Raw genomic sequence first — 17,009 nt, 5'->3', positions numbered from 1 at the left:
TTTCTTAATCTGTAGCATGGGCATATTAGTACCTACCTGATAAGGTTGCTTGGAAGAGTTAAAGAGATCCGTTTATGTAAAGTGCACTGAGGGTGCCCAGTAGAGTTTGCACTGGGTATTAGCTTTTTATTTTTTAAGCTGTTGTTTTTTAGTCTTCTTAGCCCCTGTGGTGACATTTGACACAGTTGACTGTTTCTCTTCTTCTGTCCAGTGGCTTCTTCACCACACTCAAGCTGAGATTAATTCATCTCGGGGTCTTTTATCTTGGTGCCTCCTATTGTTTGTGGTCTGAACTTCACCTTCTTAGCTCCTTTCTCAATAATTTTTCCTATGGTAATTCACCACCATGCCTCCCACTTTTACTTTTGTCTGTAGTCCGTCTCTCTTGGCCCCAGTGCCGTGTTTATAACTGCATGTGAGAATGCCTAACCAACAATCTCCCTCTCAAAAGCAGCTCTGCAGCTGACTTCTGGTTTGTTAAAGGACCTGGAGATTCTGGCAGTTAGGACCATGGATGTTGGGATCAGAGAGATGTTGCGTCCTTCAAAGCCCAGGAAGCCTTTCCAGATCACTGCAGCCTGTACCATCTCCCTGTCTTGAATACATACCAAGTTTTCAGTGAGCAAAGCTGGATGTGCAAAGGGGTGGGGAGATGCGGCTTTACAGCAAAAGCATCCTTAGTTTTCTTAAGAATGAGGCATGTTGAGGAGTTCCCATTGTGGCTCAGCAGAAATAAATCTGGCTAGTATCCATGAGGATGCAGGTTCAACTCCTGGCCTTGCTCAGTGGGTTAAGGATCCGGTGCAGATGTGAGCTGTGGTGTAGGTTGAAGATGCAGCTCGGATCCTGAGTTGCTGTGGCTGCAGCTCTGATTCATCCCCTAGCCTGGGAACTTCCATATGCCACAGGTGCAGCCCTAAAAAGAAAAAAAAGAAAGAAAAGAAAACTGCCTCACTGAAAGGATGAAAATGCAACCTGACCCTCCCAGAACCCAGGAAGTTAATAAGAAGCTCTAAAATGCCAGACCCTGTTCCCTATAAGTAAAAGATCATACTTTTTGCTGTTTTAGGGCTTGCTTTCTGTTCTGTACAAAACTATGTGGAAAGGGAAAAACAGGCCCCTGAGAATGTGCCTCTATGCATAAAACTTACTAACTGCTTGTTTGGCTTCTGTAAGGCTGCTTGCATAAGATAAAAAGAGGAGAAGTTAATCGTCTAACCGACCCCAGTAAGCTCGGGTGTGCCACAAAATGTTGAAAATCCTGATAAATATATCTTGGTGACAATATGTCTCCCCCACCCAGGGACAGGCATAAACAGGTAACTCCAGGACAACTTAAAATTAATTGGTCCACAAAGCGCGGGCTCTCGAAGTTTTAAATTGACTGGTTTGTGATATTTTAAAGTGATTAGTTTGTAAAACCGCGGGCTTTGTTGTGAACCCCATAAAAGCTGTCCCAACTCCACACTCAGGGCCGCAGTCCTCTACCCCGGCGTGGCGTATGACTGTGGGCCCCAGCGCGCTTGGAATAAAAATCCTCTTGCTGTTTGCATCAAGACCGCTTCTCGTGAGTGATTTGGGGTGTCGCCTCTTCCAAGAGGGGGATTTTCTTTCTACTGGCCTTTCATCACGAACTTTCATTTCTGTACCACAAAGTTCATATATTACAAAATACGTATATTTAATAAACGAGATTCAGTAGAGTTATAAGACTGGATACAGGAAGATTAATTAGCTGCAGCTCTGATTGACCCCAGCCTGGGAACCTCTATATGCCGAGGGTGTGGCCCTAATAAGACAAAAAAATGAGGCATGTTCATAAATCACTTTGCTTACAAACTCAGGGTAAGATGCCTGGAAACTGTTACAGACTGTTGATTTTTTTTTTCTTCAGTTGTGGTTCTCTTCCCCCCTGAAAAACAGACTAGATAAATAAGTTAAATTTATGTCTCACAATGCAGAGGCAAATTGCCAGTGAACTAATTTATGGGAAGACGGCATGATTTTAACTAAACAGTGGTAGTTTTTAGTGTGTTTCTGAGCTGTCTCGAGACCAAAGGGCAAGGAGGGGAATGATTTCCCTACTTTTTTCCCCCTGAAATGTGGTTTCTTATGAGTTGGAATAGAAAATTTGGACAAGGATTTCCTGGCTTGCCAAGAAGACATTGTATTTCATATTAATGATGATTAGCAGGCGAAGTTGTTGGAGTGTGGGTTACTGTACTTTTATGATGTTTGGAAATCAGACCATTCCATGCTGGTTTCTTGTGCCTTGAAACACTTTGACACATGGCCTTCCTCCTGTTAACAATGCCTCTATTTAAATACAGCTTCATTCCTTAATGGGTTTTGATCTTTTGGGATTAAACCCGTGAGGACCATTAACCTAAGGAATGTAACTCAATTAGCTGTGAATGATTTAAAATAAACTAATAGATTTTCCATTTGGAGAGCTTGGTGTCTCACTTTATTTTTTTCTCCACCCATCTATTGAATAGTAAATGAATTCTTTGGGTAAATGATTCACCTTTGTCACAGGTGCCATCAGCAATCATTTTTTCTTAACTGTTTTGTTACCTGATATTTTGAAAGTTTTTGGGAAAATTTGACTTTGATTATGCTTTTCTAGACTGGATGTTTTCCTGGCTTCTTAAATTTGACTTGGTTTCAAGATTCAAACAGTTTTCTCGGTAAGAGTAGGTGTGATAATTAAAAGTAAAAGCTTATATAGTTTTTAAAAATTTCTATTTCCAGGACACACAGTGATGCACATGCATTCATACCTAGCACATCCTTGCTTAGGCCAGTGCTGTTTTCTCCATGTCTGGAAACCTGTCCTGGTCTTGGCTTAGTGCTTGGCTTAGCCCTGCTTCTCCATGACAAGGGGTCCCCCCCCCCCCAAACCCGAAGTTTGGTGCAGAACAAATGTTATAGGACATTTACTTCACTGATAACAAATTCTGTCTATAACTTGAGGATTAAATGATCCAAAGTATTGGAAATCTGTTGGCACTAGTCATCTATTTTTTTTCTTCATCATTTCTGTTGAACCTGCAATCTTTGTTTTAGGTAGAATTGCTTATGTTACTTTGGCTTTTCTTGAACATTTTCCACTTTTTCAGTTGCCTCTTCTCTTTGTTTTCATTTTTCACTTTGTCTTGTTTGTCTCCTTTGCTTTTTAAAGTCCACAAAAAAGCAAAAAACAGAGTAACTTGTGGTGTTGGTAACCCTGGTATAATACATTCAAGCCTAAACAAGTTAAATCTAATTACAGGGCTGCTTTCTAGAGAAAATGTAGACAGGCACCCAAAAATGATTGAGGTAAAGCTTATGTGAAACCTGCATGTCTGTTTCTCTGTCTTTTATAGATTGAAGGTGTAAGGAAAAGTGGTATTTCCCTTTTCTTCTCTACTCTCTTTACTTACTCTCTGCTCAATGGTACTTTGAGCAAGTTTGAATGTCAACAAATGGGAGAGGAGGCAGCAAATATTCCATTTTGCTCATCTCTCTGTACCGTCTTGAGGGAGCAGAGCAGGGCCCAGAAAATGAGTTAGCATTTTTTATTTCTTTTCCTGTTTTGAGAGTGTCATTACTGTGTTCGGAGACAGCTTATCTGAAAATTGAGTCATTAACTGAATCTTCCAGTTTCTTGGTTTTGCCAGGAAAATGAGCCTCCTCCTCTTGTCTGAATGGTTTTTTTTATTTTTTGGCTCTTCGCTTGGAGAAGTTAGAGTAGAAGGGGCTTTGGAGAAATCTAGTGCAATATTACCTTTATTGGATGAGAAAACAGATCCGGAGTTACGCACTGTGCCAGCAGAATCAGGACCAAGGAAGAAAGAAAGGATCTTTTGACTTGACTTCCGTGCCTCTCTGATGAGGGCTGGCATCTCAAAAGGCAGGGATTCATGTAATTGTTGTCAAATTACCAATTTCTCCCAAAGGAATAAATTAGAAATTAATTTTGGAGCACTTACCCTGGAAAATTAAATTAACCAACCTGAAAATGCCACGTGTATTTTGATTTTGTCTGCTTTTATAATCCTAGTAGGTAGCTTTGTGATTGGAAGGGAGTGATTTTGTCTGCTTTTATAATCCTAGTAGGTAGCTTTGTGATTGGAAGGGAGTGTAAAAGTTCAAGTAATTAAGAGAAATTACCAAAAGAGGTAGTTTTTAGATCATCCTGCACTGTGCCCCCTGTACCTTGAGAATTTGAAAGGTCAATATCCATACTAGATACAGTGACTTAGGATGTATTTATAGTTCAAGAAGGAATCCTCACTTTTGTGGCATCTTTGAAGGGATTAATATAGAATTAGAGAAAGTGATTTTAGAATTGTGTGATTGAATAGTTGTAAAAAATGCCTCTTTGACATGTCTAAGTATATTTTATGGTAGAAAATCATCATTATGGATAAAAGAACCACAATATTTCATTTTGTTCATTTGGTCTCACTCTAGTTGATATTACTACTTTAATTTTTTCATTTTCATTGTTTTAAAAAAGTTATTTTTTCCCTTTTGGCCACACCTGTAGCATGTAGAATTTCCTGGGCGAGGGATCAAACCTGTGCCACAGCAGTGACCTGAACCACAGCAGTGGCGATGCTCGATCCTTAACCTGCTGTGCCACCAGGAAATAGGAGTTTGTTTTTTGATAATGGGAAATAGTTTATATTTTTGTTTTCCCTTTGGACATGCTAATTGAGTGAGTTTGGGTTTATTGGGCAGGTTGATGCTGAATATTTTTTTTTATTTTGAAAAAACTTATTGAATGCTCTCTTTTTTTTCTTCCATAGCCAACACATATCTCTTTATGGTACAAGCTCGAGGAATAATGTTGAGAGAAAATGTGAAAACAATAGGACATATGATCAGGCTGTACACAAATAAAAACACTACGCTCAATGGTACAGGTAAGGCTGCTTCCTGTTTAATTTTGCTTTGCTTCTACTTCTTGCCTTTGTAATCAAAGAGCAGTAACCAGATCTCTCCACCTGTGGCTTTGTTTCCAAGTTACTCCCTGTTAAAGTGAAGGTTCCTCCTCAGTGTCCTAAGAGTCTTTCACTGCCCGCCTTAGGGACCGTCATGTGTTTTACAATATATAAAGTTGTAATGACCAAGGTGATGAGGGTTTTGTATAAAGATCCTTAAGTTAATTCTTGCGAACAGAAATTAAACAGAGTATGAAAAACAGCTTGTACTTTTTCACTTTGCCTACTGTATTTAAGAGAAATTGACCACAAAGAGAGTAATGTATTCATCTTAGCCATACTGCCATCTTTCTTTATGCCTGTTCTGATTCCTAAGATGGTTTTCCAACTATGTCCGGAAAATATTTTTGTTGTTTTTAGTTATAGAAGAGCCTATAATTTTATGGCCTTTTTAGGGGCAGAAGGGAGAAATCCTATCAAGTTGGAAATCAGTGCTTCTCTGTCTTTTTAAAATATAATCTGAAAGAAGAATCAGAATCACATGAAATTAAGATTTAAGTTAGAGGAGTTCCCATCGTGGCTCAGTGGTTAACGAATCTGACTAGGAACCATGAGGTTGTGGGTTCGTTCCCTGGCCTTGCTTAGTGGATTAAGGATCCGGTGTTGGGTGAGCTGTGGTGTAGGTCAGACACAGCTTGGATCTGGCGTTGTTGTGGCTGTGGCGTAGGCCAGTGGCTGCAGCTCCAGTTAGACCCCTAGGCTGGGAACTTCAATATGCCACGGGAACTGTCCTAGAAAAGGCAAAATGGATTGAAATCTTGTGGAAGAATGTGCTTCTCTGTGGCAGTGTTTCCACACTGTCTCCTAGAGTAGCATTAGGTGTTACTTTATTTATTTTAATTATTATTATTTATTATTATTATTATTGGTTTTTTAATAGTTATTTCCACAATATAATTTTTTTTCTTTTGTATAGCATGGTGACCCAGTTATACATACATGTACACATTCTATTTTCGCACATAATCATGCTCCATCATAAGTGACTAGACATAGTTCCCAATGCTACACAGCAGGGTCTCATTGCTAATCCATTCCAAAAACAATAGTTTGTATCTATTCACCCCAAGCTCCCCAATCACCCCACTCCCTCGCCCTCTCCCTTGGCAACCACAAGTCTATTCTGCAAGTCCATGAGTTTCTTTTCTGTGGAAAGGTTCATTTGTGCCTTATGTTAGATTTCAGATATAAGTGATATAATGTGGTATTTGTCTTTCTCTTTCTGACTTACCTCACTCAGCATGAGAGTCTCTAGTTCCATCCATGTTGCTGCAAATGGCATTATTTCATTCTTTTTATGGCTGGGTAGTATTCCATTGTGTGTATATATATATATATATCATAGGGTTGATGTGAGAGAATGTTTTGCCTATGTTCTCTTCCATCTTTCTAATCCAATCATCTGTCAATGAACATTTGGGTTGTTTCCATGTCTTGGTTATTGTGAATAGAGCTGCAGTGAACATGTGGGTGCATGTGTCTTTTTTAAGGAAAGTTTTGTCTGGATATATGCCCAAGAGTGGGATTGCTGGGTCATATGGTAGTTATATGTATAGATTTCTAAGGTATCTCTATACTGTTTTCCATAGTACCAGTTTACATTCCCACCAGTAGTGCAGGAGGGTTCCCTTTTCTCCACACCCACTCCAGCATTTGTTATTTGTGGACTTATTAATGATGGCCATTCTGACTGGTGTGAGGTGGTATCTCATGGTAGTTTTGATTTGCATTTCTCTAATAATCAGTGATGTTGAGCATTTTTTCCTGTGCTTGTTGGTCGTCTGTACATCTTCCTTGCAGAAATGTCTGTTCAGGTCTTTTGCCCATTTTTCAATGGGTTGTTGGCTTTTTTTTGCTGTTAAGTTGTGTAAATTGCTTGTATATTTTAGAGATTAAGCCCTTGTCAGTTGCATCATTTGAAATTATTTTCTCCCATTCTGTAAGTTGTCTTTTTGTTTACTTTTTGGTTGCCTTTGCTGTGCAAAAGCTTGTCAGTTTGCTTAGGTCCCATGGGTTTATTTTTGCTTTTATTTCTATTGCTTTGGGAGACTGACCTGAGAAAATATTCATAGGGTTGATGTGAGAGAATGTTTTGCCTATGTTCTCTTCCAGGAGTTTGATGGTGTCTTGTCTTATATTTAAGTCTTTCAGCCATTTTGAGTTTATTTTTGAGCGTGGTGTGAGGGTGTGTTCTAGTTTCATTGCTTTGCATGCAGCTGTCCAGGTTTCCCAGCAATGCTTGCTGAAAAGACTATCTTTTTTCCCATTTGATGTTCTTGCCTCCTTTGTCAAAGATTAATTGACCATAGGGTGTCTGGGTTTATTTCTGGGTTCTCTACTCTGTTCCATTGGTCTGTCTGTCTGTTTTGGTACCATTACCACACTGTCTCAATGACTGTGGCTTTGTAATGTTGCTTGAAGTCTTGGAGAGTTATGCCTCCTGCTTGGTTTTTGTTCCTCAGAATTGCTTTGGCAATTCTGGGTATTGTGTTTCCATGTAATTTTTTGGATTGTTTGTTCTAGTTCTGTGAAAAATGTCATGGATAATTTGATAGGGATTGCATTGAATCTGTAGATTGCTTTGGGTAGTATAGCCATTTTTACAATATTAATTTTTCCAACCCAGGAGCATGGAATATCTTTCCATTTATTTACATCTCTTTAATTTCCTTGATTAAAGTTTTACAGTTCTCAGCATATAAATCCTTTCCCTCTTTGGTCAGGTGTATTCCCAGGTATTTGATTTTTTGGGGTGCAATTTTAAAAGATACTATATTTTTATATTCCTTTTCTAGTATTTCATTGTTAGTATACAGAAATGCAACTCATTTCTGAATGTTAATCTTATATCCTGCTACTTTGCTGAATTTGTTAATCAGTTCAAGTAGTTTTTGGGTTGAGTCCTTAGGGTTTTCTATATAGAGTATCATGTCATCTACATTTTTACCTCTGCTCCTCCTATTTGGATACCTTTTATTTCTTTTGTTTGTCTGATTGCTGTAGCTAGGACTTCCAGTACTATGTTGAATAAAAGTGGTGAGAGTGGGCATCCTTGTCTTGTTCCAGATTTTAGTGGAGAGGCTTTCAGCTTTTCTCCATTGAGTATTGAATTTGCTGTGGGTTTTGTCATAAATGGCTTTGATTATGGCATGTTTCCTCTATACCCACTTTGGTAAGAGTTTTTATCATGAATGGATGTTGGATTTAGATGCTTTGTCTGCATCTATTGAGATGATCATGTGGTTTTTGACTTTTCTTTTGTTAATGTAGTGTTTGCGTATGTTGAACCATCCTTGGGAACCTGGGATGAATCTCACTTGGTCGTGGTGTATGATCTTTTTGATATGTTGTTGGATTCGATGGCTAAAATTTTGTTGAGAATTTTTGCGTCTATATTCATCAAAGATATTGGCTGATAGTTTTCTTTTTTGGTGGTATTTTTGTCTGGTTTTGGAGTTAGGGTGATGGTGGCATCATAGAATGTCTTTGGGAGTGTTCCTTCCTCTTCAACCTTTTGAAAAAGTTTAAGGAGGATGGGTATAATTTCCTCTTTGTATGTTTGGTAGAATTCACCTGTGAAGCCATCTGGTCCTGGACTTTTATTTGTAGGGAGTGTTTTTATGACATATTCAATTTCATTTCTAGTGATTGGTCTGTTCAGTTGATCTATTTCTTCTTGATTCACTTTTGGCAGGCTGTATGTCTCTAGAAAGTTGTCCATTTCTTCTAGGTTGTCAAATTTGTTGGCATACAATTGTTCATAATATTCTCTCATGTTTTTTTTGTATTTCTTTTTTTGCTACTCTATTATTATTATTATTATTATTATTTTATCATTATTTCCCAATACAATTTTTTTCCCTACTGTACAGCAGGTGTTACTTTAAATGGTTCAGTGGCTGATCATACGTTGTTGAGTTGTCTAGAGTCTCATTCTAAACAAATAAAGGTTTAATTTGTGTCAACAGTTCTTCATTCGTTGTGCCACTGTAAACCATACCCTCTACCCCCACCTCCTAAGAGGAAGTCCCTGTCTGCAAACCATAGGTGTGTTTTCTTAATATATATGCTAAGGTGGGTAATTTTAGACCCTTCTAAAAATTCAAGGCTGTAGCATATTGATGCTTAATTTAATGTCACACGTGCTTCTACAAAATTTGTTATAGGCATTTGCCTAATTTGTGTCATGATGCCACCAAACACTCTTAATTTTTTTCTTCCTTTTAACTTTAAAGAAATATATTTTAGAAAGACTGTCTCATCTTAGTTGATATTTTAATAGTACAATAGAAATCTCATGAACTGGTCTTCTGCATTAACTGGTCTTCCGAATAGTAGGTCAAGTTTAGAAGTTTAAACATTTTAAAAGCTTCGCTAGGACTTGTGCTTGTTGAATAAGTTGGTTGTGAAACTATTCATTAAAAGTTCATTCAACTGAATGGAAATATTGAGCATCTTTAGGTTACCATATTTGCATAAGTGCTAAAAATCTATGCATCATCAGGTTCTTTTCTTGGGGTATGAATAACTTATATGTGTGAATGTTGAGCTTATTAGGAGAACTAGTTACTTGGACAAGATGAGCTCTCCCTGCTCCCCCCCCAGCCCTCCACAACTGAAAAAAAGAGAAAATTCTCTCTTCCCCTCAACAAGTCATAGCTTCAGTAAAGGTGGAAAACCCCCTTTGATGAAAGGTTGCTTTTTATGAACCCTTGAAAACTTTTCATGTGGTTCCTTTACTGGAAGTACAGCTATTCTCAAGAGACAGTCAGTCATGGTATTAGCAAGGAATTGGGCTTGGTTGTGAGAGAGACCAGCCGGTGGTGGTTTAAACACCTAAGGCTGAAGTTCTTGTGTAATAGAAGACTAGAAGATGGCTTTCTGAAGCTCTTGTGGAGAAAGTCTTTCCACAGCAGAACACCTTCTGCTGTTTCCTGCAGCTTCACAGGCGAGGATGGCTGTAAGTCTCCAGTCTTTACGTTCATGCTTGCGTCATTAGAAGGAGCGACGGAAGAGGGGCAAGAGTGCCCCCCTTTTTAAGGACCCTTCCCAGAAGTCCCATGTGGTGGTCCACTAATGTCTCCTTAGCCAGAACTTGGTTGTAAGAGCACCTGGGAAATAATAGCCTTTGAGCTGGGCTCCCTGGTGCTCTGAATATAATTGAGCTTCTCTTACCTAAGAAGAAAGGGAAAATGGAGTGTGAAAAGGCAACTGTGAGGCTCTGCCATGTTTATTTATATTGAGCAGTTAGTATAGTTTTACTGAACTAGATATTGGAGACAGAACATTGAGAAAAACATCCTCCCTTTATGGGAAGATCTCTAGGCTTTTGGGTGAGGTGGAAATGTAAATGTAACTACGTACAGAGCAGTGGTTTCTTTCTTTTTTTGAAATTACTTTCTTTCTTTTTTTAAAGATTTTTATTTTTTATTCTAATTGCTTTATAATGTTTTGTCACTTTCTGCTGTACAGCAAAGTGACCCAGTCACACACACACACATTCTTTTTCTCACATCATCCTCTATCATGTTCCAGCGCAAATGACTGGATATAGTTCCCTGTGCAGTGGTTATTGCTGCACAGATTTGTACAGATAAAATCTGGCAAAAGGGAGATAATGGACAATAAGTTGCACAAAGAGCTAATTGAACTCCAGGGGAGAATTGATTCTCATGTATTGACTCATTTAAAATTTAACACTTAGATCATAAAAATTCTCATCACAAGAAAAACATTGTAAACATGTGAGGTGATGGGTGTTCATTCACTAGCCCTATGGCCATCATTCCACAGTATGTACATGTATCAAATCATTATGTGGTATACCTTAAACCAAGAGTGTTATATGCCAATAAAATAGTTGATAGAAACATACTATTTAACATTTAGTGGCAAATTGTGATATTTCTAAGTACATTCGATTCCAAAAAAGAGTTTTTAACCCTGTGCTTGACTTTGAAGCATCAAGTGTAAAGAGATGTGTGTAAAATTTTTGTAAAGAGATCATGTACTTTCATAATCACATGGTGCCTTGCCTTGTAGCCCATGGTGTCAATCAAATTAAGATAACAAAATGTATTCAGTGGAGAATTACTGAAGCGGATGGCAAGGGTCCCACAATGTGCAAGTTGGTGGGTTTGTTAGAAATAACCCGAGTTCCCGTTGTGGTGCAGTGGAAATGAACCTGACTAGGAACCATGAGGTTGCAGGTTCGATCCCTGGCCTCACTCAGTGGGTTAAGGATTCAGCGTTGCTGTGAGCTGTGGTGAAGGTCACAGACAAGGCTTGGATCTGGCATTGCTGTGGCCGTGGTGTAGGCCTGCGGCTGTAGCTCCGATTTGACCCCTAGCCTGGGAACCTCCATAAGCTGCGGGTGCGGCCCTAAAAAGACAAAGACAAAAAAAAAAAAAAGAAAAGAAAAGAAAGAAAGAAAGAACCCAGTGCACTTCCTTGTTTGGTGGATGTGTGCTTGGAGTCCCTCTGACATGGCCAGACTGACATGACAAGCTGGCCATAAGTAGACCGGAACTCTCCTTCAGTTTCTTTTACCTGCTTTAAGCTGCCCTTTGCAAAGAAAACAAAGCCCAGAGAGGTCTCCTTTGGTCCTATTCTCTGTGAGACCTGAGAAGTGATGCTGTCCAGCAGTTTTTGTCCTGTGTTTCCTTTTATTTGGGTGTGGCTCTGAAAGGGAGGGAGCAGGCAGGGGCCCAGGTCTCACTGTGTTTTCATCCATTCATTAGCTGAAATAATGTCTTAATTTTACAGGTGCTGTGGTGGCTCAGTCTCCGTCGCATCTGTCAGGCATCACCTTTTAAAACTCCCGATTTTGAAAGCAGTGGTTCTACTCCATGGACCTAACCATTTTCATAGGAATAATGACTATGTGGGTTTATGACGTCATAGTCTCCAAAAGTCTAAATCATTGATGGCTCTATCATCAGCTGTGAAGTGTTCATTTGCAGTGAATTTCTGCTGTGTTGTCGGTACTTTATTAGATGCTAGAAATAAAAGACAATTTGTATTCAACTAAAAGAGCTTTATAGACTAATGGCAATGGGGTAGGTAGCCTTCTCTGCACAGTATATTGAGAACATGTAACTACCACTGGACACAGAACCTCAAGGGACACAGAGATGTTTTTATTAGTTTAGCAAGGAGTTGAGATCCTTAGGATCATTTATAATGATGTAGCCCAGAATAACATGTTTAGCTCCAAAATTTTGTGTTTAAAGGACATGAATATATTGATATTGCATGTCTTTAAGGTTTTTTTAAAATGGTTATTTAAAAACTGATAAGTGATTGAAGGGTTCTTTTGTGAAAAATTCAGTCATTTTAACATGAAAATAAAAAGCAAAAGAATCTTCCAGCTCTCCTTTTGTCCACAAGACTCCCCAAAGGGAACTGCTGTTAAGTTTGTTTTGCAGAAATGTCTGGAGAGCTTACAATTTCTGTGAGTCAGATGTGGAGTTATAGAATCCTAGTATGTGGCTAAGAGAAGGGGTCCAAGCTTTAATGACAAGAATTAATAAATTATGTGGAGTAGGAAGATACTCTTAATTAAAGTTAACTCCATGACATTTAAGAAATGACTTTAAGATTATGTGAGTGTATCATCTTCATTATTATAAGAAAATGAGAAAATGAGCCTTTGGAACACATAAAAGCAGTGGACTCTCAGGGACAACCTCTTTTATCATCTGCCTTCAGCTTCTGCAAATGCACAGTGTAGAGTAGAAGCTTAGCCAGCATAGTGGGAGTTCCCATAAGAGGAGAACTTTTTTTTTTAACTATAACTTGAAACTTGATGTATATCTAGATATATTTTTGAAAGCATTGGAAAACAAGAATCAGAATGTTGCTGGAGTTCCTTATCCCTATTTTATGTTTAGTATCTTTAAGTCTTTGAGATCTATGGGTAAGACACAGAGTTTGGCTCCTAAACGGATTTCTTAGGTCAGTCGGTCCCTAGATGTCTTGGCATATAAAACAGTTGATGTCCCTTGAGTCTCTCTCCCCTGCGTCTTAGAGGATTTTCCAAATCAAATGCTTTCCAGGGCTCCTCTGGAGAAAGGCACTGGGGAGGATGCTGTCCCTGGGGCTTTCTCACTTCCTAGTGGTATGGGCCTCAGCCGTTGTACCGTCACCTGGTCCCTCCTTATCAGGTTGGGGTTTTGTACCATCACCTGGTCCCTCCTTATCAGGTTGGGGTTTTCTGGTAATACCCTTACCTTAAAACCTTGCCAACACCTTACCAAATTCGTAAGGGGATTCTGCTTAGCAGCCTCTGCAGGGCCCTTTCCAGCAGGTGGGCCTGGAGGTGGGGTGTGTCTCTCTTGCTCCTAGGACTGTCCTGGCTCCCAGGCCGCATCCCCACCTACTGTTTTTTTTTTTTTTTTAAACCGTTTTATTTATTTATTTTTAAAATTGTAATCAATTGTTATTTCCCCATCCACCTACTGTATTTTGATCATGAATGAATATGTTGGGCCAGGGCGTAGATGAGAGGTGTTTAGTGTCTCTTTGCCTCTTCTCACACACTTCTTATTCAATTTCCAGGATTCCGTGGTGAGAGGGTTTAGCTTTTAGGCTGTGATTTTGACCTTCAGTCTTTTGCTTGCTGGTCACTGGTAGAGAGGACTCTCCTTTAAGTCATATGCCCATCTTTCTCTTCCCTAACTCTTCATGCAGGAAGGAGTACCTTTGTCATCAGAGTAGATTACTAAAGTCCGAAAGAATGTCTTTACATTTTCCTAAAGTGTCTGCTAGGAAGAACTTCATTTGCTTTGAGTACAGGTTTTGTGACCCAGAAGACAGACAGTAGTTTAATCAGCGGTTTCCATTTCTCATCTCTTACTCACCGCACGTTGGTCTCATTCTCTTAGACCAGCTTCCTCTTACATAGCAGGAAGTTGGCAGGTCACGGTTCCCAGATTTGCATCACAGAACTTTGTTCTAGAAAGGGACTGAAATATGATCTCCTCCGTTTCACATTTAAAACTCCGAAAGCTCAGATTGTTCCGGGATGAGTCAGGGGCTCGTTTCTAAAGCAGTCGCTCAGGGCTAAAGTTCCTCAGTATGCGTGTGGGCTAGAGATTGTCTAAAGCACCTGGTCCATTCATCTTTCTGAAACCTGAAAACGACAACGTGAGGTATGCGTAGATGAGAGGCTTCCTTGTCTTGCCCTGTACCATCCGCCAGGCTAGTGCATGTGGAAGCAGGATTTGAACTCAGCATTTGACTTTGGGGCTCCAAACCAGTGCTCTCTGTGCTCCATGATTTGCTGAATCTAAGAATAACAGACCTGAAGTAATAATAGCTGCAGGGCTCCCCAGACATTGCAGCCCTTTGGGGTAGAGGTGACTCATTTAAAGATTTTAAATGGCTCGATTACGGAAGGCAGTTGAGTGGGTAACTCTCAGTGTCTGAAGTGTGGGGTGGTGAGAAAACACTCCTTCCGCCCCTGTGTTCTGTGGTTGCTGGAAGCCGTGATATGGTTGTGTGGGTGTCTAGGATGCCCTGGGGGCTGTTTGAGTGTGGAGAGGATCACACTCTCAAACAGCCCCTGGGGGTGTGGATCGAAAGAGGGTGTATCCTTTCACACCCTCTTTTGTTCCCCCTCAGCTTGGGGAGGGATGGGAGCCGCTGTCCTCCTAAGGTCACAAATGGGCCCCTGCACTCTCCAGACTAGTCCCAGGTTCCCCAGGGAAGTCATCCTGAGAGGCCCTTTCTGGCAGCGGGTGAGGCGCGAGTGGAGAGTCGTCAGGGCAGCTGTATTTTGCTTTCCTCTAGTTCTTTACAGATAATTGCTTTTAAGTGCTGCTGGAGATTGCAGATTGTCGTCTTTTCACAGCGACATGTCTCATACTAGGAGCAGAGCAAAAGGCAATTTTTTGGTTGTAACTTTTCTCTCTCTCTCTAAGATTATCCCGAGGGCAATAATTCAAGTGATTATCTGGTTCAAACAACAACGTATCTTCCGGAAAACTTCACATACTCGCCATACCTCCCCTGCCCAGAAAAACTGCCTTACATGCGTAAGTGTCATCTAATTTTGACTTAACTCTTTGCTTGTATTATAATGAAATAATAAAAATCATGAGGCTTTGAGCACCCCACCCTTGGATCATCACTGGGTGTGCTCACGTTCATATCATGTAACATGTTGTTCTACTTTTTCTTTTTTTTTTTTTTTTTTTGGCAAAGCATTTTTTTTGAAGGGGGAGGATTGAAAAGCTGAAGAAAAAGCTTCTCCCCTACCCAGAAATAACCTCTATTGTGAGTTTGATCTGTAGTTGTAGAATTATTCTTAAAATGATTTTAAAATGATTTTTTACATGTAGAGAGAAAATTAGAATGTCTTTAGAGGTTTTAAGAATTTATAGAAATGGTTTTAAAATTGCATTTCATTCTGTAGCTGGCTGGCTTATTTTTTGAGAATGGTCCCTGTTGATCCATACATATAGATCTGTTTCTTTGCCTTGACTATTGTGTGATATGTCTTTGAATAAATGTATCACCTTTCATTTACTTTTTTCTCTGCTGGTGGACATTTAGGTTGTTTCCACGTTTTTGCTATCACAAAGCAGTGCTGTTAAGGAATGATGTTGTGCAGGTTTCCCTGTGCATATGTGCTTGAGGGTTCACGCCTAGAAGTGGAATTACAGGGGAGGCGGGCTTGGTTGCAGTCCACAGCAGCTAGACCAGTTTATATCCCCAGGAGCAAAAAGCTCATGTGAATGTACCACTTTTGATATTAATGGGCTTTAAAACTTTTGCTATTCTTATAGATAAAACACTTTTTGCCATTATGATAAAAAAGCCATCTCCGGAGTTCCTGTCGTGGCACAATGGTTAACGAATCCGACTAGGAACCATGAGGTTGCGGGTTTGGTCCCTGGCCTTGCTCAGTGGGTTAAGGATCCGGCGTTGCCGTGAGCTATGGTATAGGTTGCAGACACGGCTCGGATACCGCGTTGCTGTGGCTCTGGCGTAGGCCGGTGGCTACAGCTCTGATTCGACCCCTAGCCTGGGAACCTCCATGTGCCGCGGGAGCAGCCCAAGAGAGAGAAAAAAAAAAAAAAAAGCCATCTCCTTTCTGTTTTTACTTTCTTTGTTATGAATGGGTTTGAGTGACTTTTTCTGTGGTTGTGAGTGGTTTTGAATTTTCCCTTCTGTGCCTCACTCAGTTGCTACTTTATTGGTTCCTTATTGGTTAGTTAGATTTTTGTGTACATCAGTGGGAGTTCTTTCTAGAAATCCTGGCAGTGACCTATTGTCTGCTGTATGTGTTGTAATTGGTTTGTCTTTTCATTTTGTTTATGGAGTCTTTTATAGGAGCTTAAAATCATGTTTTTAAATGTATAAACACATTATTTAAGGTTTTTGCTTTTTGGGGGTCTTAAAAAAGCTCTCCTTACTACTGCAAAGCCACACAAATACTCTTTTATTTCCTCCTAATAATTTTATAATTTTGTTTTAAATTTTTTTTAAAACTTTGTCATATGAGGTAGGGATCAAGATACTGTTTTAAACATGTATTCAAAATTATGAAGATGATGTATTATCATTTAAAAAAAAACCCACTATAATCACTCAGAAACCATATGACTGTTATTCTGCAATTTTTTATTTTTACAGCCACATCTGTAGCATATGGAAGTTCCCGGGCTAGGGGTTGAATCAAAGCAGCAGCTGCAGGCCTACACCACAACCATAGCAGCACCAGATCTGAGCCACATCTGTGACCTACACCACAGCTTGCGGCAATGCTGGATCCTTAACCCACTGTCCAAGGCCAGGGTTCAAACCCACCCCCTCACAGAGACAACGTCATGTCCTTAATCAGCTGAGCCACAGTGGGAACTCCTATTTTGCATTTTTTTTTTCTATTTTGAAATTTTTAGTTGTGTGTAGCCTCCCTCCCCAGATTTTAAGCATCCTTTATGCATGTAAGTTAGTACCTTGATTTTTATAGAATTAAAATTTTAAATGGACATTTTTAGATTTTCTTATTTA

The 17,009-nt window shown here is 39.6% G+C and overlaps 1 protein-coding gene across 2 annotated transcripts in view; it reads left to right on the top strand.

Annotated features, from left to right (window-relative positions):
- The window catches only part of B4GALT6 (beta-1,4-galactosyltransferase 6), a 66,266-nt gene that overhangs the window by 15,031 nt on the left and 34,226 nt on the right, over window positions 1-17,009 (top strand). The window contains exons 2-3 of one of the 2 annotated variants that reach the window (XM_047794054.1): window positions 4,797-4,913; window positions 14,915-15,028. In XM_047794054.1, the coding sequence (XP_047650010.1) occupies window positions 4,797-4,913; window positions 14,915-15,028 (231 nt within the window). Of the gene's footprint in view, window positions 1-4,796; window positions 4,914-13,910; window positions 14,144-14,914; window positions 15,029-17,009 lie in introns of those variants that run through there. The other variant, XM_047794055.1, reaches the window with a different exon arrangement.

Source organism: Phacochoerus africanus, chromosome 8 (genome assembly GCF_016906955.1).
Source record: "Phacochoerus africanus isolate WHEZ1 chromosome 8, ROS_Pafr_v1, whole genome shotgun sequence".
Lineage (NCBI taxonomy): Eukaryota > Metazoa > Chordata > Mammalia > Artiodactyla > Suidae > Phacochoerus > Phacochoerus africanus.
This window is presented reverse-complemented; position numbering and strand designations above follow the sequence as displayed.